Raw genomic sequence first — 24,235 nt, forward strand, 5'->3', positions numbered from 1 at the left:
TGAGCTGCCATTTGTGGCAGCAACAGAAAAAACACAAGCATGGTCTTTTACAAGTAAAATTAAGAAATTTTAATAAAAGACCAATCACTACTATATCAAATACTGCTGAAAAGTCCAGTGTGATGAGAACTGAAATACAACCACTAAACTGATAACATCGGAGTCATGATTGATCTCCAAAGTAGCAACCTCAGATGAGTGGTGGGAATGAGACCTGATGAGAGTGAGGGCAAAGAGTTTAGGAAGAGAGAAATTAGAGATACCAAATACAGCAACATATTTAAGAAGTTTTACTTAAAGGGAAGGAAATAAATAGAGTGTTGTTGACAGAAAATATGAGTCTAGAGAATGTTATACATTTGTTTCATTTTTTTCCCCCAAGCTGGAAGATGAAAGATCATGATTCTGTGCTATGGGAATGGTCCTGTTGTAAGGGACGCTACTGCCAATGAAGGAGGCAGAGGAAGTGCATCCGCAGTGACCTTCAACAAGTGAGAGATAAAAGAGGAAGTGCATGAGTGAAGGGGTTGGCATTAGCTCGGATGCAGAAGTACAGGTAAGAAGGTAAACTACATAGGTTTAGATGTACACAGTTGGGAAAATGTGGTAGTAAAACATGTGACAATTCTTCTGATTACGTAAACTTTCTTAATGAAGAATCAAAGTTATCACTTGGGATAAAGAATGAAGAAGGAGGGAGACGGGACTTCGTTGGTTGTCCAGTGGCTAAGACTCCACACTCCCAATGCAGGGGGCCTGGGTTCAGTCCCAGGGAATTAGACCCCACAAGGGTCAACTAAGTGTTCGCAGGCCACAACTATAAAGATCCTGCACGCCGCAACAAAGATCAAAGATTCTGCATGCTACAACTACACCTGACACAGTCAAATAAATATTTTTTTAAAAAAAGAATGGAGGAGGAGCGGGGAGGGGTAAATTAGGAATTTGGGATTAACATACACACTCAACTATATATAAAATAGATAACCAACAAGGACCTACTTTATAGCACAAGGAACTATACTCAATATTTTATAATAACCTATAAGGGAAAAGGATCTGAAAAAAATAGATATGTATGTATGTATAACTGAATCACTTTGCTATACACTTGAAACTAAGACAACTTTGTAAATCAACTATATGTCCATAAAAACTGCTTTAATAAAAAAAAATGAAGGAGAAGATGACAGTGGACTTTTAAGAATGAGAATTCAGTGAGAAATGATCATCTCATGGAATGGGAGAGAGATTGGATTAGAGTAACAGAATACAGACTATGGCTACCAGGCAGCTAAAGGCCTATTTGAGATTATGATCATAATGAAGAGACCAGTACATCCTGCAGTGGTCATGTATGGATGTGAGAGCTGGACTATAAAGAAAGCTGAGCACCAAAGAATTGATACTTTTGAACTGTGGTGTTGGAGAAGACTCTTGAGAGTCCTTTGGACTGCAAGGAGATCCAGCCAGTCCATCCTAAAGGAGATCACTCCTGGCTGTTCATTGGAAGGACTGATGCTGAAGCTGAAACTCCAATACTTTGGCCACCTGATGCAAAGAGCTGACTCATTGGAAAAGACCCTGATGCTGGGAAAGATTGAAGGCAGGAGGAGAAGGGGATGATAGGGGATGAGATGGTTGGATGGCATCACTGACTCAATGGACATGAGTTTGAGTAACCTCCAGGAGTTGGTGATGGACAGGGAGGCCTGGCGTGCTGCGGTTCATGGGGTCGCAAAGAGTCAGCTACGATTGAGCCATTGAACTGAACTGAACTGACATCCTGCAGCCTATTTTTCTACAGTTTCATTAAGCTGTGCAAATGCAGGCAGAGCTGGTGAAGAGCCAACTTGAGGCAATTCTGGTTTCATCGAGGGATGCAGGGAAGTGCGTGGGTAGTGAGGCAGGCAAGTTGAGAATGTATGCAAAGAAGTGATCATCACTGAATCTGATCTTTAGCTAGGTAAGGTGGGTAAAGCTAGTACACCGACAAGTGGTTCAGTATCAATACATATATGGAGAGTACCAGTCAACTGAAGGGTTACTAGAGTTGGGTACTGGAGGAAATGGGCTAAGATAGACTCCCGTAGTGGAGAGTAAAATACTAGAAAATCGAGACTGTGAAAGGTTTGGTAATGGCAAGTTTAAGGATGTGAATATGGAGTTAGGTTCTCACTCGAAAGAGACCGAATGATGGTGGTAAAAATGTTGATGGTAACTACTACTTCCTGACCTACATTTTCTCTTACAACAAACTGTCTATGTTGGAATACATAATCCTCTTTCATTTTGCAGAGGAAGCACTAAAGCTTTCTTTAGATAGCACGCTTTTAGGAGATATACGATATTTTCTTTAGATAGCATGTTTTAGGAGATATTAGAAACTTGGCATTCCTGGGCCTATCTGACTTCAAAGTTGTACTTTTTCTCTGTGTTATTTTAATGACACAGGAAGTTCATGCTACTATGACTGGTCCTTTTCAATAGTAGAAAGATACATTTCTATCGGCATGAGAACTAGTTATGCCTTCAGAAAATTATATTTTATTCAAGAAAACAGATCAAATTCACAAGGAAAAAAAGTGATATCAAGAAACTTTAGTCAACTATAAGTATACAAATTTAACAGTAATATAAGAAAATTCCAAACTAGGACAAATATACTCTCCTTCCAATTTTATATTCTTTTGATAGTGATATGCCATAATGGATGGAATATGTGGCTGATATATATTATCCTAACCTGGAAATTAAGAAAGAAAAGGATAAGGTTCTTTTTAAGATTTTTTTAAATTTATTTTTTAATTGAAGGATAAGGTTCCTTTATCACTAAAACAGAAAGTAAACAGAAATATGAACTTTAAAGTCAGACAGACCAAAGTCTGAGTCTCTTTTCCAATATTTCCTTGAAAGGTTATCATGCTATCTTATTCCTAGTAAATTCACAATTCAACAGCCTCAATAAGGGTGAACTGATGAGGAATATAATTAAACACCTTTGTTGCCATTTATATCTAGATCTACCATTCGTGAGTTTATCTAAGCTTTGATTCTTTTAAAATTTTGGTCTAATTCATTTTTTATTGGGATCACACATTCTATTGGATTATGATTCTCTTATAAAATTTGTCTTTTACAGGCTTTCTTGGGTCCTACATTTCCTTCTCTCTCACTGAAATTCCAATATTGTGGAATTTAGTTACATCTATTCACATAATCCATACCCTTCAGAACTTTATATTCTTTCATCATCTCTCTTCTTAGACTTGATATTTCTACCCTATAAAGACAAAATCTGATTTGTCTGTCTTGATAGAGGAGCTATCCTCTATTTCAAAAATAAACACAAACCAAGTATGTGTTTCTGATCCTTTGAGCTTCTTTGTTTTGAATTTTCTCCGGCTGCATTATGTTACCGAGTATGGTGCTCACTTTGTATACATATTGCGTTAAAATCTGTTCAGACAATATGCAGCCATTCACAGCAAAAGAGGATGACCCAGTGGCTTCTCTGCAATCATGATGGATTTGGCACCTCGTGTATCCCACATCAGATAGCTCTTCTCAGATTACTGCATGAAAAAAGACTAAAATGAAAGGAAAGAAACCTAGAATACAGAACATTAAGCTAGGACTAAAATTTAAAACAGTTAATTTGACATTTGTATAGAAGAAAGATAGGCAAAACAAGATCATAGTAACAGAAAGATGAGCTTTTCCTCTTATTTATATACTTCTTTTAATTTGAAATCAAAGGCAAATTTAGCATTATCATTTGATACTTTCTCTCCTTAATCCATTTTCTCCAGTTTCTATACTGTAGATGCTGTGCAGGCCTTTGGATAATTTTGATTTTTTGAAACAACTGAGATAAGCTCAATGTTAGTTGTTGTTATTGTCATTCAGTTGCTCAGTCGTGTCTGACTCTGCAACCCCACAGACTGCAGCATGCCAGGCTCCCTTGTCCTTCACTATCTCCAGCAGTTTATTCAAATTTATGTCCACTGAGCCATCCAAACACCTCATCCTCTGCTGCCCCCTTCTCCTTCTGCAGTCAATCTTCCTCATCATCAGGGTCTCTTCCAATGAGTTGGCTCTTCACATCAGGTGACCAAAGCATTGGAGCTTCAGTTTCAGCATCAGTCCTTCAATGAACATTCAGAGTTGATTTCCTTTAGGATTGACTGGTTTGATCTCCTTGCAGTCCAAGGAGCTCTCAAAAGTCTTCTCCAACACCACAATCTGAAAGCATCAGTTCTTCAGCACTCAGCCATTCGTATGGTTGAACATTCACCTCCGTATATGACTACTGGAAAAACCATAGCTTTGACTATATGCACCTTCGTTGGCAAAGTGGTCTCTGCTCTTTAACAGGCTGTTTAGGTTTGTCATAGCTTTTCTGCCAAAGAGCAAGCATCTTTTAATTTCATGGTTGTGGTCACCATCTGCAGTGTTTTCGAGCCCAAGAAAGGAGATATGTCACTGCTTTTACTTTTTCCCCATGTATTTGCAATTAAGTGATTAGAACATTACATTAACATCACATACACAGGTTTACATGGCAAGTATGTTTGCCCCGATAACCACCGTGTTCTTTTGTATCATGTTTAATTAGGGGGATCAAACTAATTGAATGAGGGTTCAGAAATGTATATTCATGAAAAGAAGCAAAGACATTTTATTTATAAGAAACTGAAGTAGAGAGGTATCTAGTAACTTGTTAGAACTACTCCGCTGGTGAGTGGCAGGCCTGGAGTCTGGGCAGGCAAATCCAAGTCTGTGCCCTAAACCACCATCTGCACTATGTTATAGGCAGCACTAGTGGTAGAGAGCCCAGCTACCAACGCAGGACACACAAGAGACGTGGGCTTGATCCCGGGTCGGGAAGATCCCCTGGAGGAGGGCATGGCAACCCACCCCAGTGTTCTTGCCTCGAAAAGCCCCGTGGACAGAGGAGTCTGGTGGGCTACAGTTACATGATCGATCGCAGAGTCAGACACGACTGAAGCGACTCAGCATGCATGCATACTGTCTCTTTAAAAAAAACAAGGCGGGGGAGGTGGCAAAAAAGACCTCTTTGGTTTGGGAATTTAGTTAAGAATCAGTTGTTAATCTTTGAAAGTTTTTGTATATTTGCATGTATGCATTAAAAGTCAACAAGTAAACACTACCAAGAAATCGAAACAGTCAGTGGAAAAAGGATCATGCCTTAGAAAAAATAATATAACAAAAAAACAGTGACAGTTGAAAGGTCATGAATATTATATAAGTATCATTGAAGGTAAAACTAATATTCAAATGTTTAGCTAATTTAATTTGGGACTTGTTAAATTCATTCTATGGTAGATATTTGTGACTTAGCTAAAGCAACAAAAATGTCTAAAACCAAACAGAAATTCAGGTTTCCTGGTGAGATACGTTTTTCTGACACTACTACTGGCTCTCCAAGGGAGGTGGAATGGCTACAGAAAATACAGAAATAAACCATTTCTATTTTCAATTTTCTTTCTTTACCAGTAGATAGAAAAAATCAGTATCTGCTGATTATTCAATATTAACTGCTATATCATTCATTAAACCTATGAGATTAATACTAGTTAAAAAGAATAAGGGGTCACAAATATGAACTTAAATACAAGGTGGACAAAAACGTTTTCCTTGTTTTCTTTCACGTGCATATTTTGGGATGTTTGTAGTACATGGGGGCCACGCTATTTCGTCAGGAAAACTCATAAATTGCCTTAAACTTCCACTTCAGTTGCACATGATCTAACATGAGCACCAACTTTAAGGAGCAGAGGTTATCCTGCCCTTGTAAAGTTTTATCCAGCTTCTAAAACATACCAAGTTTGATTTAAGGAACACCTCTAAGTAATATCTTTGTCATAACATAAAGGTACTTAATATTTCTTAATAGCTTCGGTGCTCATGAGAAAGGCTTATAGTTCATTTCGTCTGAGTCATCTCACTAAACTTGCTTTTCTTTATCTGAAAAGGCAAAATTAACTCTTAGATATTTTATATATACTTTAAACTAATTGTGAAATACTCTTCATAACCAAGAAGTATTTGGAAGGTTGATGACAACCTCTAAAGTGTTCAAGGACATTCTAAATGAGGTTATTAAAATTCAATCCTTTGCATGTTTCTGATATGGAAGAGGGGAGTTTATCCCAGACAATAAGATAAAGAAAACAGGGCGGCTTTGAAAAGTTTCTCCATCTCTAGATCCACCTCTGCTCTGTGGAAGATGACAGAAATCTGCAACATTGAGAAAGATCTCTGTTTCAAAAATAGTTTCTGTAGCCCAAAAGTCAAATAAGCAACTGCCTGCTATTTCTGCCACGTGGATTTCACAACCATCATTTCCACAGCACATAACATTTCATCTTTCCACTATCATCCCAACAGCTTACAACAATTGAGATAAAATCTCAAACACTTTGATCTTACTCTGATTTTTTTTCTCCTAATTAATAGGACTAAGAGGATACTGTAAATGCTTTTGGTCTCTAGATGATCTTTCTTCATCAATGTAAGTTGTGGACCTGAACACTGAGAATTTGGAAAAATTAAAAGAAACTCCAAATCACTAATACACAAACAGTGCTTATTGTTTTGTTCTTCTTTATTCATTATCTGGATTTCACACATGTTCTTATTCACAAATTCTTTTCACTCATCACCTGAAAAGAACACATGAATCCAAAGTAGACCAAAGTTCTATTGGGTTTATTCCTTTTCAGCCTTCCAGGAATACACACTCATTACTGGGGTGCTGAGAAAATATATAGGTTGCTTCCATTTGGTCCCTTGGATTTATATTTAATCCAATCATTGATTGCATGGGAGGTGAGGCCAAAGAAGCATGGCATGAACCAACAATACACTATAACCATAAAACATTCCTAGGGAGTGCAGAGCACATTCTAATGAGAACAATGTAAGCCTACTGAGTATCGCTTCAAAAATTCATCATAGCTCCCATAGAAGCTTCCTAAAGCTTTCCACTTAATGCCCTTCTAGTGACTAGAAAGATTCTAAGTATCATTATTATTTCTTTAATAGCTTGAGAAATTTGTATTCCACTAATATGAACTTCAGTAAAATCGAGGGTGATAATCAATTGCGTTAGTGCAATCACAAATGCTAATGTAAATTAAATTTTTGATGGTGCAGGCTTATCTCATTCTTAAAAACAATAGATAAAACAACTATAATAAAAACTGGGTTACTCCAACCCCTTTTTGTACATCACAGGAAACAGTAATTCTCTCACATAAAGTCTATAGGTAAGGTTGATCTTCATTATCCTTGGATTCTGCATTTTTGAACCTGTCTGCTCCCTAAAATGCACTTGTAATCATCAAATCAATATTTGCAGTAATTTCACTGTCATCATGGAGATGTGCAAAGTGGAAACAAACTGGAACCAGCTGCCATGCATGTTCCCAACTGAGGTGTCAAACGAGGTGACACTCTGCCTTCTTGTTTCAGCTCTCAATCGATAAACAAGGGTCTTCCTATCTAGTTTCCACATTTCCCAAATCACTTTCTGTTGGTGATTTTGCTGTCCGAAATGGCTTTCAAACCTAGCGCTCTAGTTGCTGCCTAGGGTGACTAAGCACAAGAAGACTGCAATGTGTCTCAAAGGAAAAATATACATGTTATGCATTTTTCTTTCAGGCACGAGTGACAGTGCTGTTTGACATGAGTTTCATGTCAATGAATTGATGACATATATTAAACAAGGTGTCTTTAAATAGAAATACACATAAAACAAAGTTATCTATTGATCAGTTGATGAAAACGTGACCAGAAGCTTGTAGGAACTTAATCTTGTATTTTGCTTAGAAGCAGGAGAGCTCAGTAGTCAATACTTCAATGTTTACATCATAGAACATAACTAACTAATTCACATAATGAGAATCAATTGTATCCTAACATATTCCAGATTTTATGCCATCCATTTCAGTGGATTTTATGCCATCAACTATACCTCTCTCCATCTTGCCCTCATGTATTAATCACGTCCCTCTCCTTTGTTACTAGAACTCTCTATAACTCTCCCCCTTTAGGGCTTTCATTTACACTATTTCTTCTGCTTCAGATACTTCCCTTCCTTTGATGGATATATCCTCAACCTTCAAGTTCAGCTCAAGAAACATCCCCTGATCACACTTTTGAGAGATGTTTCCTTCTTATGCAGTTTCATACCAACTATTATGTTTCTTTACTCATATATATCATAGCTGATATTAAATGAAGAAAAGTGAAAGCATCTATTTCATATCCTGCAAGCACCTCCTGTCTGATAGCTTTGTGCCAAGCCTCCAATTTGTACATTGTAGATGTTCAATGTACACATGTAGAATAAATGAATCAGTGAACGTATATAAGGTTTAGTCCCTAATTCTGGAGTAGGAAATGGCAACCCACTCCAGTATACTTGCCTAGAAAATTCCATGGACAGCAGGGCCTGGCAGGTTACACTTCATGGGATCACAAAGAGTCAGACATGACTGAGCAAGGATGCCTAGTTCCTAATTATGACACTGGATTACCCACGCATCCCCATCTCTGATGATCACAAATACTGTGCATTATTGGGCAGAACCAGCACTTCTGCCACAGTTGGGGACCTCATCGTTGAGTCAGATCCATGAACTACGCATCCGTCTATGCAATTCTAACCAGTCTGTGTGTGTGTGTTAGTCATTCAGTGGAGTCCAACTCTCTGTGACTCCATGGACTGTAGCCTGCCAGGCTCCTCTGTCAGTGGAATTCTCCAGGCAAGAATACTGGTGTGGGGTGCCATTCCCTTCTCCAGGGGATCGACTCAAGCCAGGGATCACACCCAGGTCCTCCACATTGCAGGCAGATTCTTTACTGCCTGAGCCACGAAGGAAGCCCAGTTCAGCCTATAGCACAGCCTAAACCACACTGCAAAGCCGACTGCTCCAGGGGGCATATTACGGCTGCCACCAGTGGCCACACACCCTCAGCCCGTATCACAAATCCCACTGGCTCCCAACATGATGCCACTTTTGTGTTGCTTTGGGTCATGGAGTCTCTGTAACATCTCATCTTCTGATGAGATGTTCTTTAGGTTGCCCTAGTCAGATTTACCATCTGGCTTGAACCTGATCTTAAGTTTCATTCTTAATTACGGCTAATATCAAGATCTGCACCAGCAAAAGGAGCGACCACCACAAATCAAACACTAAAATTTCCTAAGCATGAAACTCAGTACTCTGTTTCTTCACATCAGTGGTTTCTGAAATAAATCTGGCCTTCCTACAGTACTGGGTTAATGGGGCCTGGAGGCCTTAGGGACAACGAAATTTATGAAAGTAAGTTCTGACTTTTTAACCTCATGGGGAGGCAGGAAATTACGAAGTTGAGATTCCTCTAAACTTAGGAAGGATTTTCAGGTATATATGAATGGCCCAATTCCCTGAGTTGGGAAGATCCCCTGGAGAAGGAAAGGGCAACCCACTCCAGTATTCTTGCCTGGAGATACCACGGACAGAAAAGCTTGGTGGGCTACAGTCCATGGGGTCACAAAGAGTCAGACGTGACTAAGGTCACATGAACACATATATGATGGCCCAAAAGAATGAGCTATGTCCACTTCACCACCTGAAAAGTAGGAGGCATAGGGGAAATGCCACAGCAAACATGAGTAAAGGCTATACTCCTTTCGAACTGATTACTGACCTATTAATTTCTTGCTCTATCCTCTGTTTCCACACTTTATTGGCACAGGTTGCTCTGGTCAGATTTACTATCTTGCTTAAACCTAATCAGAAGTTTCATTCTCAATGGCTAATATCAAGACCATGACCAGCAACAGGAACAACCACCACAAATCAAACACTAAAGATTCCTAAGCACGAAACATAGTGCTTTCTCTACATTATAATTATTTATTCCTGGGCAACAACCCTGACCAGTGGACACCATATGGTGCATACACAAACATTATTTTCTTTTGTGATTTTACAGACAGGGAAAATGAGGATCCAAGGTCAAAAGTGTGGCACAAACAACAAAGTGGCCAAGTCCACGTTTCATATTTGTTATCTTGGATCTCATTATTTTAATGGCAATACACTTCTGCATCTCATAGGAATATTAAGCCATTAACAATCCTGAGATGCTAGGACTTTGTAGATTGAAGCTCCACTCAAGGGGCCAACTCTTGTCAGATACAGTTGAGTCCTCTGGTTGGCTATTACGTATTATATTCCATTAGGCAACCCAGAGTCTACATACAGTACAGGCATATTGACATTATACCTAGATAGCTATTTAGCTATAGAAATACAAAGTTCTCATGAGTGATTAGTAAAAAAAGCGGCATATGGTTTTATTCCTGGGAAATCATATATTAATCTAATTTTAAAAGAGTGCCATGTTCAGTACCTTGGTCAGGTCCAACTCTTTGGGACCCCATGGACCACAGCCTGCCAGGATCCTCTCTCCATGGGATTCTCCAGGCAAGGATACTAGAGTAGGTTGCTATTTCCTTTTCCAGGGGATCTTCCTGACCCAGGGATTGAACCCATGTCTCCTGCATCTCCTGCCTTGGCAGGCAGATTCTTTACCACTGAGCCACTGAGGCGGCTCCTTTAAAAAGAGTCGTGAACACATTGCTTTCTCTTCAAGAGCCTTCCTTCCTCAGGGACGCAAGTTGCCCTTTCCTTAGGGAACACCCATGTCCTACACCAAATACACAGTTTCACTTAGGCTTCCAGTGTTAGCTTCTCATCCATCCACTGCCTGCAGGGGCAGATGCAAAATAGGCCAGATTCTAGCAGTCTTCCCCAGAATTTGTCTACATACAACTTAGGGAAGAGAAGCAGTCTCCCCTATGTCAAATTTGAGACTGAAACGTAAGATGTAGAAGCTGTTAATCACCCTCCTTGTGTCAGCGGGAGGCTACTAAAGTAAACAGACAAAGATATTCCACTGGAGAGTGGAGGGGAGACAGCAGTATGATGGACAGATAGAAGCCGTCTGCCTTAGCCGACCTGGAAGACTCTGTTAGCTGAGCCCCTTCTCTGATCTTCATGAGGATGTTTTCTCTTTAAGCCTTAGGGGATTGGAATAAGATTTCTATCATTTGTGGCCAAAACACATCGCATAAACTATGTAATGAGAAAACAGCATATTTTAGAGAAATTTTAAGCCCCAAATCAGGAAAGATATTCTTATTCTTGCCAAGGAGTAAATTAATAAGGAGGTTCTTTCCATAAGTCAGTAAGTAAAATGTTCATTGTCTAAAGCACACATATGAAAAGGGATTTGAGTAAAGTTTCTTAAATTCTCTCTTTTGAAAATAAATCTTAGTAATAATCCAATACTATGTGGACTGGATTAGCAGCCTTCTATAAGAAAGTATCTCCCTGAATAGTTTCAAAGGCCTAAGCATACTTGGGATCTGCCCTTGACTCCTGCCTCCCCCATCCTTGTCTTGAGAGGGACAAAGAAAGCTCCATGGGCGTTATTTGATCCCTATTTCTGTGTCTTGAAGTGCCCACCTCTCACTTTTATTTCCTTGAAAATTGACAATACTGATTTCCACATAAGACTCCTTTTTCATTTGTGATACTGAAGGCTTACTCTTCTCTAACAGAGAGCTGAAAAACTAGCACACATACAAACCTTATGACATACTATAAGTTCAGTGACTAAGGGCATCCTATAGTCTGTTCTAGTCTTAAAATTTACATAAGTTATAGTTACATGACAATATAAGCCTTCATGTCTATATTGATTAGTATAATCTAGGTTTCATTCCGTATCATAAAACTGCAGAAGCTTAATAGAAAGTCCTTTCTTACTCATCCAAAGTATTAATATAAAGTGGGCCAAGGATATTCCCCTTGTAGCAACATCATATGCAAGAAGGTTGTGGACAAAAGGGAGACACTCCATCAGTTAGAATTGCCTTGCCCAGGTGTCCAGGGACGAGAAACATTCTTGCACTCACAATTCATTGGTCTGAACTAGTCACTTGACCTCAACCTGAGTGTAGAGAAGCTGGGAAATATTCAAGAGCACATGGAAGTTTGGTGAGCAAAATGACTTCTGCCAGATTGTACTAAATTTCCTAGGACAATCTTAGCAACACATACACTCATAGATGAAAAAAAATTACCCACTATGGCATAGGTATGGGGCTTCCCAGATGGCCAATGCAGGAAATGTAAGAGAGGCAGGTTCAACCCCTGGGTTGGGAAGATTCCCTGGAGAAGGAAATGGCAACCTGCTCCAGTATTCTTGCTTGGAAAATCCCATGGATAGAGGAGCCTGGCAGGGTACAGACCCTGGGGCCACAAAGAGTCAGACATGACTGAGCATAGCTGCTTACGGCATTAGGTGGACGGAGGACGCAGACTTGTGCAGGGCTGTCCACGTGTGCCTGGCATTTCCTGGGTTTTGTAAAGTTAAGCTGAAGCTGAAAGTCCTAGGTATTGCAATCACAGGGTTAGAATGAACTTTCTTTTTTAACTGCTGCTAAGATACAGCACTATACGACTTATTTTAATAGTCTCCAGTCTGCAAACATATCAAAACACAAAGTAAAATACTACAGTGAACTTATTTTGACTTTAAAGATTAGATAAATACACATTATATACCATGGTCACCAACCTCCTATGCCTAAAACCATTTGCTTGTTTGCCTCCAGTAAGATAAGCTCAGTGGTCTGATGCCTGGTCCCTTGTGTAAAGTAATCCATCATAAAACCATCACCCTTACTTTAGCACAATTGGCAGTCACTGCTCACATAAAACAGAAGAGTAAGTTGCCATGGAGACAAAGCCCACTCTCCTCTTTAGAAGGGCTGATTATTCCAAGTCATAACAGATATACCAGAAAAATAACATGAGGCTCACAGAGACTGGCAGCCCCGAATCTGTGTTCTACAATTGTGTAGCTAACTGTGTTCACATTATCTTTTGATATAGTAACAAAGACACACATTGCACTAAAAGATAATCCTACATAATTACTGTTTACAAAATAAATCCTTATATCTGTCTAAACAATGTGGAAAGTTTAAATTGTAATATGTTTTCTACTTCTAATTAGTGCTTTATTAATGGGGTGACCACTCTGCTTGACCTATTTGCTAAAATTCGTTAGAACTCCAGGAGACCATATGGATGGCCAGATGGGTTGCTGTAATTTAATGCTATTATTCTAAGGATGAAGTAAGGGATAAACATAATTTGCATTCTTCTCCATCCTTCCCGCACTCCTTTCATTAGTTTCATTTTTAATTCAGACATCAGAAGGGAAGATAATACCTTGCTACCAAAGCCCAGATGCAACTAATTGCTACAAGAGACTCCAGCCCGGACATCATAGGCCAAGCTTCTGAACACACTCCGTCTTACCCCGCGACCCCACCATGGTGATTAATAGGTTGAGTGCTAAGCTCTAATGAGTGTCAGATCTTAGATGTTCTCTAGGCTAAAGCAATTAGCATTATGTTGAACACAATATTTCAGTTACTTGGTATAGAGGCTCATTGGTCTTAATAGTAAACTATACGCCTTTTGCCTTATGGTCTTCAAATTTACCACCAGCACTACCTGGGAAGCCCCATTTATATTATTTACTTATTTATAATTTGATGCTGAGATGTATTGGCTTGAGAAAAGTAACTGGACTGTTCTTCATTCTAAGTTTTCCTTCAGAGCCAGCCATATGACTCCTGGCTGTCATATGATCATGGTTAAATCTATATATACATCCTGCTTTCATGGGATAGAGAATGATTATTGGGATATCAAGCTCTGTCTGAGACTTGCTCTGTGTTATCCTATTTTGTTTCTTCCTCTAGAAACCCTGAATTTCCAGAAACCCTTCCCCTGCCTCTAGGCCTGGATGCATGCTAAGTCCCTTCAGTCGTGTCCAACTCTGCGACCCTATGCACTGTAGCCCCCCAGCCTCCTCTGTCCATGGGATTCTCCAGGCAGGAGTACTGGACTGGGTTGCCATGCGCTTCTCCAGGGGATCTTCCCAATGCAGGGATCAGACCCACATCTCTTATGTCTCTTGCAATGACAAGCGGGTTCTTTACCACCAGTACCACCTGGGAAGCCTTTACGTAGGGCAATATAAAAGTTCCGACCAAGGGAAGGTGTGCAGAAATGTCTTCTAACCCTTCTAGGCCTGGCCCTTAAAATATTCCATATGATCTTCCATGCTCTCTTTGTTAATTCTCTATCTGGATGGAGTTTATTAAGGGAAGACTACAAAGGCTTTGAGCTTCCCTGGCAGCTCAGTTGGTAAAGAATCCACCTGCAATGCAGGAGACCCTGGTTTGATTCCTGGGTCAGGAAGATCCCCTGGAGAAGGGATAGTCTACCCACTCCAGTATTCTTGGGTTTTCCTTGTGGCTCAGCTGGTAAAGAATCCACCTGCAATGAGGGAGACCTGGGTCCGATCCCTGGGTTGGGAAGATACCCTGGAAAAGGGAACGGCTACCCACTCCAGTATTCTGGCCTGGAGAATTCCATCGACTGTATAGTCCACGGGGTCACAAAGAGTCAGACACAACTGAGCGACTTTCACTTTCATTTTCAAAAAGGTTACATACATTTTTGTGTTGCTTATAAGTTAGTCAATGATCAACTCAACTGAAAATTATGAATGTATGGAACCCAAAGTCCAAACTGAAGTAGACTTACTTACACAAACTCACTAGAGGAATCCATTTCAGTGGTATTTAAGAAGGGGGAAACTACATATCTTAACATTAGCATGTTTTGGAACTCAGAACAAAATAGTTATCAGTGCTGCTTTAGCAAAACACCATTAAAGAACACCTGACCCATGGGACAGATGTACTAGACTGAGTGCACAGTATCTACTGTTTCCACAGTCATCAGAGACAGCACAGGACAACCCTTAAAGCAACTAACAGAGAATCTCAAAGTGTTTTAAAAGAAGACTTGTCCACTGACATGCCCAAATAGCATTTTAAAGATATCTTTTGGTACTGGAACAGAAATGCATCAATTTAACCTAACCAAAACGGTAATGGAGACATACATTGGATTAATGCAAAATCACTGACTTATGGAAAGTAGAAAATACCCACCAATGCACGCACACATGCACACATACACACACAGAATTATTGGGGGATCAAATTTTTACCTTGGTAGTACAAAAAAAAGAATAATTCAATGCTCCAATACTTGGGTCATCTGATGTGAAGAGCCAACTCATTGGAAAAGCCCCTGATGCTGGGAAAGATTGAGGGCAGGAGAAGGGGATGACAGAGGATGAGATGGTTGGATGGCATCACTGACTCAATGGACATGGGTTTGAGCAAGCTCCAGGAGATGGTGAAGGACAGGGAAGCCAGGCATGCTGCAGTCCATGGGGTTGCAAAGAATTGGACACAACTGAGTGACTGAACAAAAACAGCAAAAAGAATAATCATTATGTCACTAAAGCAAAAACCTTGGTGGGGCAACACCTGAATCAGGTTTGTGGAAGGCCTTGAACAGATGTAGCTCTGCCATTTTATGGAGGGAAGAGAAAGGCAGAAGAGCATAGTGATTACATATGGGGGGGGGGGTGTGTCTCAATTTCTACGTCCCTAATGAGTTGCTTGAGCTAGGAAAAGTATTTTATTTATTTCCTTGGCTATAGAATGGAGAGAAGTAATTCTTATTTTACAGAATGTTAAGAGGATTAAGTCATATGACACACACCAAGCATTTTAGAGACGCCTGAGCTGAAAGTAAATGTGAACACGTTTGGATATTATTCCTAATGTTATATCACAATCACTATGAACCATATTATCCTCACCTATAAAGTAAGACATTGAAAGATGATTTGTATAACTTCTTTAAGTGTTGGGCTTCCCTGGTGGCTCAGATGGTAAAGAATCTGCCTGCAATACTGGAGATCCGTGTTCAACCCCTGGGTCAGGAAGATTCCCTGGAGAAGGGAATGGCTACGCATTGCAGCATTCTAGACCAGAAAATTCCATGGGCAGAGGACTCTGGAGGGCTACAGTCCATGGGGCCTCAAAAAGTCATACGTGGCTAAGCAACTAACACACACTTTTAAGTGCTTATATTCTGAGTCTATATCTGTACCTTAAAGTCAAATATCCAGTAGAAAAATGAAAATTCTAAAATCTAAATATTTTAAGTAATGATTAAAAAAATCTGTAGACAATCTTGCCTGATGTTGGGATTGATTTAAAGCTGATAGGGGACATAAAAATGCACTAATAATCCAGTATTTTTTAATAGTCAGTAGTATTGGGTTGGCTAAAAAGTTCCTTCAGTTTTTAAATAAAAATAGAAGACACATTTTTCATTTTCACCAAGAATTTTATTGAACAATGCAGTGACCATTTTGTTTCACTGCCTTCTGCCATTTTCCAGGCAACTTCATAATTTGACCTTCCCAATCTTTTTTGTCTTTTTTTGAGCAGAGAACTGCTCTAGGTGCCTTTTACAGTCTTCCAAGGAATTGGATTTTTTTCCATTAAGAGAGTTTTAAAAAGATCAAAATAAATGGATATCTGAAGGTGCAATGCCTGGTGAATATGATGGATGAGTCAGAACTTTGAAGCCACACTGTAACAGTCTTCGCCTGGTCATCAAAGAAATGTGTGGTCTTGCGTCATCCTGATGGGAAGTTACGTGCTTTCTATTTACTCATTCTGGAGGCTTTTCCTCACGTGCTGCTTTCAGTTGCTGTAACTGGGAGCAGTACTTGTTGGAATGAATTGTTTGGTTTTCAGGAAGGAGCTCACAATAGAGGACTCCCATCTAATCCCACCATATACACATCACTTTCTTTGGATGAAGACTGGACTTCGGTGTGATTCAACACTTGATTCGGATACTCTGAGTATGTCAGCTTCCTCCCACATGGTATTACATTGATTGTTCTCAATAAATGTCCTGATTTTATCACTATCAACTTCAACTGATCTACCCAATGGTACAACATTGTCCAGAGGGAAAAATCCAGAATGAAACTTTGCAAACCACTTTTGATCAGTCACACCACCTTCTCCGTACATTGTACAAATCTTTTTGTGTTTCAGTTGCATTTTTACCTTTCTTGAAATAATAAAGCATAACATGCCAAAAATGTTTTCTTCCATCTTCAATATTAAAATGGCTACACAAAAATGCACCAACTTTGATAAGCTTTTTTTTTAATGCACACTATGACATCTGTTATAATACAATTCAACAAAATTTTAAAGACAATTAAGTGCTACTGGAGCCATCTTACAGAAAAAAAATCAAATGAACTTTTTGGCCAACACACTAATATGGTACCAATTTATTCACTATCCCTCATGAATCACACCCTCATTTGAACATGGAACGTAACAAGAAAACTGTCAAGCAACCATTTAAATGTTAGAATATTTAAGTAAGCTACAGAGATATTTAATATTTAATTTATATTAAATAAATACAAATTTAATAAGCTACAGAGATAAGGAATGATTTTATTCACACAAACTTGAATGGATCCAGAATGTACATGATTTACACTCCATTTTTGCAACTTGAAGTGAATTACTTCCTAGGCTTAGAAAATAGGTTGTCAGCAATTTGAGTTTCTTTCCCATTCATAAAAAAGCATGTCTACCAAATGCAGCAATATAATGAAATGATACTAATACTACAGTATAGCCTCTATTTCAAATTAAATGGAAATTTGCCACCCTTAAAAATTCCATAATTTAGTAAACCTTAGTTTGTGCAAAGACATCCTTATTCAAATAAATACTCTAGTAACACTCAGAATGAAGTGAATAGTTCAAGATGCTGAATCACTAAAAATCACTAAAAGTTTCGTCCTAATTATCCTTCTGGTTGGTTTTAAGTGAGGGTAATATGAAAACAGGATTTTAATGTACCAAGATACTATATGCAAAATACTGTGGCATGAAGCAATTGTTTTCTTAAACCAGAAATCAATTTAGTCCAAAGAAACTTACCTCCTGCATACATAACAGCCAGCATAGTGGATGATATCCATGCTATTTCACTGTAGGTAGTGTTGAATATGAGCTGGATTTCTTTGAAGAATACTGTGACAGCTTTGGGAAATGCATATGAAAATCCAATGGAGATAAAAGCTGCTCCAACCACTACCCAGCCCCATCCTCCATCGGGAGGTGGATGTAGTGGTGGAGTGCCTCCTGGTGGTGGCATTTCTGCTTCTCTATTTGAAATTCAAGTAACCTGTATTTTAAAAAAAATGAAATAATAGTTTAGGCCATACTTGCATTTTCATGTAATTCTTGAGTTACCAAAATAATATTATATTTTTATTACCTTAACTACAAGTGTATAATTTTCATAAATATTTTTTAATACTCTGCTATTCAGAAAGTTATCAGCAAATTTACCTTTTGGAGTGAGGTATGTGACTTTGTTATGAGCTAAAAACTGAAAGCAAAAATCCCTCAAAGAGAAAGTTGAGTTCAGATCTGTCCTAAAGTACCAACAAAGAAACAAACGCTATCTCACTCTGATTTCTAAGACAAATGGAATGATTTCTTAATCCAAACATTTAAGATTTTCTATACCAAGGTTAAAAGGATCTTATATTACATTTGATGAATTTTAGAGAATTAAATAGTAGGCATATTTTAGAATTTTTCCACTTTTAGTAACTGAGAATATTTTAAAATATTTCAGCAGAGATCCTAAAATTATAAGATTAGAAATTGTATGATTCTAATAAATTAATTTTAATGCACTTCCAAAACTGATACTACCTATCATTTTATGAATTCTTCATAGCAGTGAAATGTTCCCAATCAAACAGATTTTATGTTATTTTTATTCAAAGGAAGGGACTTTCTTTTTGGATAAGCTGAGGAACACTTAAAGAGAAGGGAACGGCAACCCACTCCAGTATTCTTGCCTGGAGAATCCCATGGACAGAGGAGCCTGGCGTGCTGCAGTCCATGGGCTTTTGCGAAGAGTCGGACACGACTGAGTGACTGAACTGTGCTGAACTTCCCCTGCATGTATATCCAGAAGAAAAATGCCCAATCGTATGGTAGTAGTTCTACATTTAATTTTTTGAAGAACCTCCATACTTTTTTCCTTAGAGGCTGAAAACAGTTTACACTCCAACCAAGAGCATAAAAGTCTTCCATTTTCTCCACATTCTTGCCAGTATTTGTTCCAAATACTTGCCAGTATTGCTTGTCTTTTTTTGATTATAGCCATTCTAAAAAGTATGAGGTAAAATCTCACTGTGGTTTGATTTTCATTTCCTTAATAATTAATGATGTTAAGCACCTTTTCATGTACCTGTTGGCCTGTTATGTCTCCCTTAGAAAAATACCTATTGAGGTCCTCTGCCCATTTTAAAATTGGATTATTTGTGTTCTTTGCTATTGAGTTGCATGTGTTCCTTGTATGTTTTGGACATTAACCTTTCATCGGATATGTGACTTACAAGTATTTTCACCCATTTCATAGGCTGCCATTTCATTTTGTTGACAGTTTTCTTTTTTGTGAAGAAACTTTTTAGTTTAGTATTAGTTTAATAGTCTCAATTGTTTACTTTGCTTTTGTTGCCTTTTTGATGTCAAATAAAAAAAAAAAAATCATCACAAAGACCAATGTTAAGGAGCTTACCCCTCTATTTCTTCTAGGAATTGTATGGTTTCAGGTCATGTTCAAGCCTTTCATCCATATTGAGTTGATTCTTATGTATGGTGTAAAATGGGGGGTCAGTTTCACTCTCTTGCATGTGGATATCCAGTTTTCCCAGCATCCATTTAAGACACTATCTTTTCCCCATTGTATATTCTTGGCACCTTTATCAAAAACTAGTTGACAGAATACATCCATTTATTTATGGGCTCTCCTACTCTGTTTTCCTGATCTATGTGTCTGTTTTTAGAAATACCACAGCGTGGTACTGTCTAATTCTATTTCTAATTCTATTAATAAGAATTAGAAATAATAGAATTAGAAATCAGGTAATAGAATTATAAATAGAAAACTATTTCTATAGAATCAGAAATCAGGTAATAGAAATCAGGAAGTGTGATACCTCCAGCTTCGCTGTTCTTTTTTCAAGACTGCTCAGGCTCTCTTCTGGTTCCATACAAAATTTAGGATTGATTGTTCTACTTAACAAAAATGGCATTGGAATTCTGTAAGGACTGCATTGAATCTGTAGATTGCCTTAGGTTGTATGAACATTTTAACAATATTAATACTTCCAATCAATGAACACAGAATACCTTCCCATTTATTTGTATCTTCTTTAATTTCTCTCATCAATGTTATAGTTTTCAATGTATACATCTTTTACCTCCTTGGTTACATGTGTTTTTAAGAATTTTATTCTTTCTGGTGCTATTGTAAATTAATTTTTTTTCTTAAAATAATTTATTATTTCTCTCTCCAATAATTCATTATTAGTGCATAGAAACAATTGATTTTTGTGTACTGATTTTTGTATCCTGCAACCTTACAAATTTGTTGATAGTTCTAACAGTTTTTCTTTCTTTCTTTTTTTTTTTTTTCTGATAGAGTCTAGGGTTTATATAAGGTCAAGTCATCTGCAAACAGACATTTTTTACTGTTTCCATTCAAATTTGATGTCTTTGATTTTTTTTTCTTACCTAATTGCTTTGACTAGAATTTTAAGTACTTAATCACCATATGTTCATCCTGATCATTAACTGATACTTAATAGTTCTGGATTTTGCTTCCAGTTTGATGCTGAACCAAGGAATGGAATGATTCTTGTATGAGCTTTTGACATATCTACTGGCATTTTCTATCACCTTCTGATATTTCTCCTTTTGGATAACTGTGGTGAAGAGTCTATTCTATTTTTAAGTTAGATCAACAATTACATTTTATTTTATTTACTTTATAGCATTGATAGTTATAAAGCGGGAGTCAGTAAACATTTCCTGTAATGGGCTAGATAATAAATATTTTAGGTTCTGCAGGCTGTATGGTCTCTCTCATAACTACTCATATGTTCATAGTTTTAGTGAAAAGTCAGCCACAGATGATACTAAAAAAATATGAGTATGGATATTCCAATAAACTTTTGTTTACAAATTAGACTAAGCTGATAGTTTGCTGATCCCTGTAATAGAATACTATTTAAAAACCAAGAAAATAAAGAAACTACATAATCACACTAACCTAACACAATATTATTAATATTTTGCATCTATTTTTATTCATATTTCTGATGAATTTACTGATTTAAATGTATTATAACCTAATTAATCTATAACTTAAGTCATAAGTATACAAAAATGAATAAAGGGATCTCTGACTCAAATACTGAGTACTTATGCTAAGTGCTTATCAAGTATTTATTTACTCAGCTAAATTTCCACAAAAGCCCTGTAAGATATTGTCCTTATCTTTTAAAGAAGACTAAAGCTCAGGAAATATTAGAAACTAAATCCAAGTGAAACAATAATGTCAGGAACTGGATTTCACTAATCACTGCTAACTCTTAAAATTACATAAATAAAATTAGAAATAAGACTCTTGCTTAATGTATTTAGAAGAGGAAACAAGCATAAAAGAAACCTAAGTATTTTTTTATTATGTCATCTGTGCATATCTAAAATATTCTTATGGATCAAAATAGTCAAAGACATCTAATGTTCCAAGACTTTAAGAAAATAACTGGAAAGGTTCTCTTCATGGATACATTTGTATGTTAGAAACCTACCTGAAATGGCAGCAAAACTACAGCATTAAGGTCAAATGAAAAACTTTCACCACAAATAATGCACAGAATGTAGATTCTACTGAAAAATGGACACATCAGAGCAGGGGCACTTCTGTAAGCTTATTAATATTCCACAGATGCTAACTGTTCAAATTGATAGAAAATATTATATCTTGTCAAATAATGGTTTTGAAAAGATCTGTGTATCTTCAGAATGTTTATAGTCTGCTTTTGTAATCATCTTTGGTTTCTCGGAAACAATAAAAATTTGTCTATCTAGCTATTTAATTTCATTTCTCTTTGGTCATCAGTTACTCCCACATGATGGACTGATGGCATATGAGCACTGGAAATAGCATCTTATAAAAAGTATAATATTAAGTAAGACAGAAGAGGAAAGAGACAGATTGTAAGTGGTGGTTAAATCAGCTAAAAATAGCACTCAGTCTTTGAAAATTGTCTAAATAATCTGAATTTATGTATTATTGAATGTTGTCATTCTATTATTTAAGTAATCAAATTTCTTAATGCTTGGAAAGCAAATAATTCTAGAAGAATACTAAAGAACTATCAAAGGGCATTTGTATGTGGTAAACTACTTTTTGTTATATTATCAGAGTGTATAAACTATCATGAGGTTTAAAGTCCTCACTCTGCAATTTTCCTGCTTGCATAAAGGAATCTAAAACATCTTTCATTATCAATTCATGATTTTAAACTACTGTAGCATTTATCATATCTATAAGCTAGAGTAAACACAGAAATGCAACAGGATGATTTATTTTTCAGTCATTTAACAAATCATAAATAACACTTCTTAATTATCTTAAGTCCATTATTTTAAATCATTATATCAATATAAATATTTAAATATACTAATATTCAAATAACATTATTATTATTAAAAATTGAAATTTACTAATGAGCAAGGTTGATGTTGGGATTTCCATTTTATAGACAGAAATCTATGCTGACAAAAAAGTGAAAAGGCCTTTTTAAGAAGCATTTTATGGTGGAGTTATTTTTTTCCTCAGTACTTTGATTTTTGTATTGTTATTTTTTCATAGCTCACCAGTTTATCTCAGGATATTATCTTTTCTACTTTTTCTCCAGCACATTTTACTTGACTTTAATTATAATCGCATCTACCTTGTTGCAAGTCACTACTCAGATACCTCTTCACTTCCTTATCTCCAAGCTGTTTTGTTTCTCCTACTTAAATTGACATCTTAGGGTCTCTGAGCTGAATCACTGCAAATTAGACCAAAATCAATGAAGGTTCAAAAAAATTCCACTTTCAAGATTATCATCTATTTATTATTAACAAGTCTTGAGTTGACCAATAGTTCAGACCAAATTCATAGACACTCACTAGGCTCAGGTTATTTTTCTGTGCACAATTCCGTATTTTATACAACTTATGGCTACTGTATCTTGTTCCTCTTATTTGTGGGCATAATCAAGAAAAAACAGAGTAGAAAAAAACACAGTTCAAAGATTCTGACTTGAATAGACTTCTTTGGATTATGCACGATATTGATAAACCTCATTACTGTTGCTTGAAGTGTGGTATTTGAAGGCAATACAAAGGAAGAGAGGATAGTGCAGACTTTGAATTTTCTAAAGAAATGGAAAACCACAGGTTACATGTGTAATTGAGTTTCACAAGTCTCATTAGAGTCACTACCTTTAATTCATCCAGTAAATTGTGACCATGTTTTAACAATTAACAAAACTGAATATATATGCATAAATATATTTGTGCATATATATTTGTCAGTTCAGTGCCAGTTATTTAGATATGAACAAACTAATGAAATGGTGCAAGAGAAAAAAATTAAAAGAATGAAATGAAGATCAGTTGTTTTTTTAACTAATGGTAAATTACACATCTACCATTTGAGAAGGAAATCTATTGGTATTCATTAGCTGTCCAATAACTTCCTATACTCATTTAAATAAGTTGCTCTAAAATTCAATTTAATAAAATATTCATTGACAATGAATATAAATAGAAAATTTAAAAGATAATTATTAGAAATACTATCAATAATATTGGAGAAAGATATGACAATCCACTCCAGTATTCTTGCCTGGGAAATCCCATGGACAGAGGAACCTGGTGGGCTATAGTCACGGGGTCACAAAGAGTCGGAAACAATTTAGTGACTTAAAGAATAACAAATCAATAATACAAGTCTTCCAATGAGACACACTGAGTCATGAAAAATGAAACCAAAAGTATTTAGAAATCTTGTGGTTTAAAAATCAAATGCCCTAATCAGATCTGGGTGATTGACGAATATGCTAATAAATTGCCCTAACATATCGAATGTCTTTATTTCAACTTAAATCTGGTACTGATTATATAGAAACTAGTACTTAGGGTTTACTTTATTTGGGTCACACATTCCTTTGCCTAGATGAAAGTTAAGAAAAAGTCAACTTTGTCAATTAAATAATCAGTTGCCTGCCT

The 24,235-nt window shown here is 37.0% G+C and overlaps 1 protein-coding gene across 6 annotated transcripts in view; it reads right to left on the reverse strand.

The window, feature by feature from the left end:
* The window catches only part of SLC16A7 (solute carrier family 16 member 7), a 182,296-nt gene that overhangs the window by 42,077 nt on the left and 115,984 nt on the right, over nucleotides 1–24,235 (reverse strand). For all 6 annotated transcript variants that reach the window (XM_070454682.1, XM_070454686.1, XM_070454685.1 and 3 more), the window contains one exon: nucleotides 18,020–18,266. In XM_070454682.1, the coding sequence (XP_070310783.1) occupies nucleotides 18,020–18,236 (217 nt within the window). In that variant the 5' untranslated portion in view covers nucleotides 18,237–18,266. The remainder of the gene's footprint in view (nucleotides 1–18,019; nucleotides 18,267–24,235) is intronic.

This window comes from Odocoileus virginianus, chromosome 24 (genome assembly GCF_023699985.2).
Source record: "Odocoileus virginianus isolate 20LAN1187 ecotype Illinois chromosome 24, Ovbor_1.2, whole genome shotgun sequence".
NCBI lineage: Eukaryota > Metazoa > Chordata > Mammalia > Artiodactyla > Cervidae > Odocoileus > Odocoileus virginianus.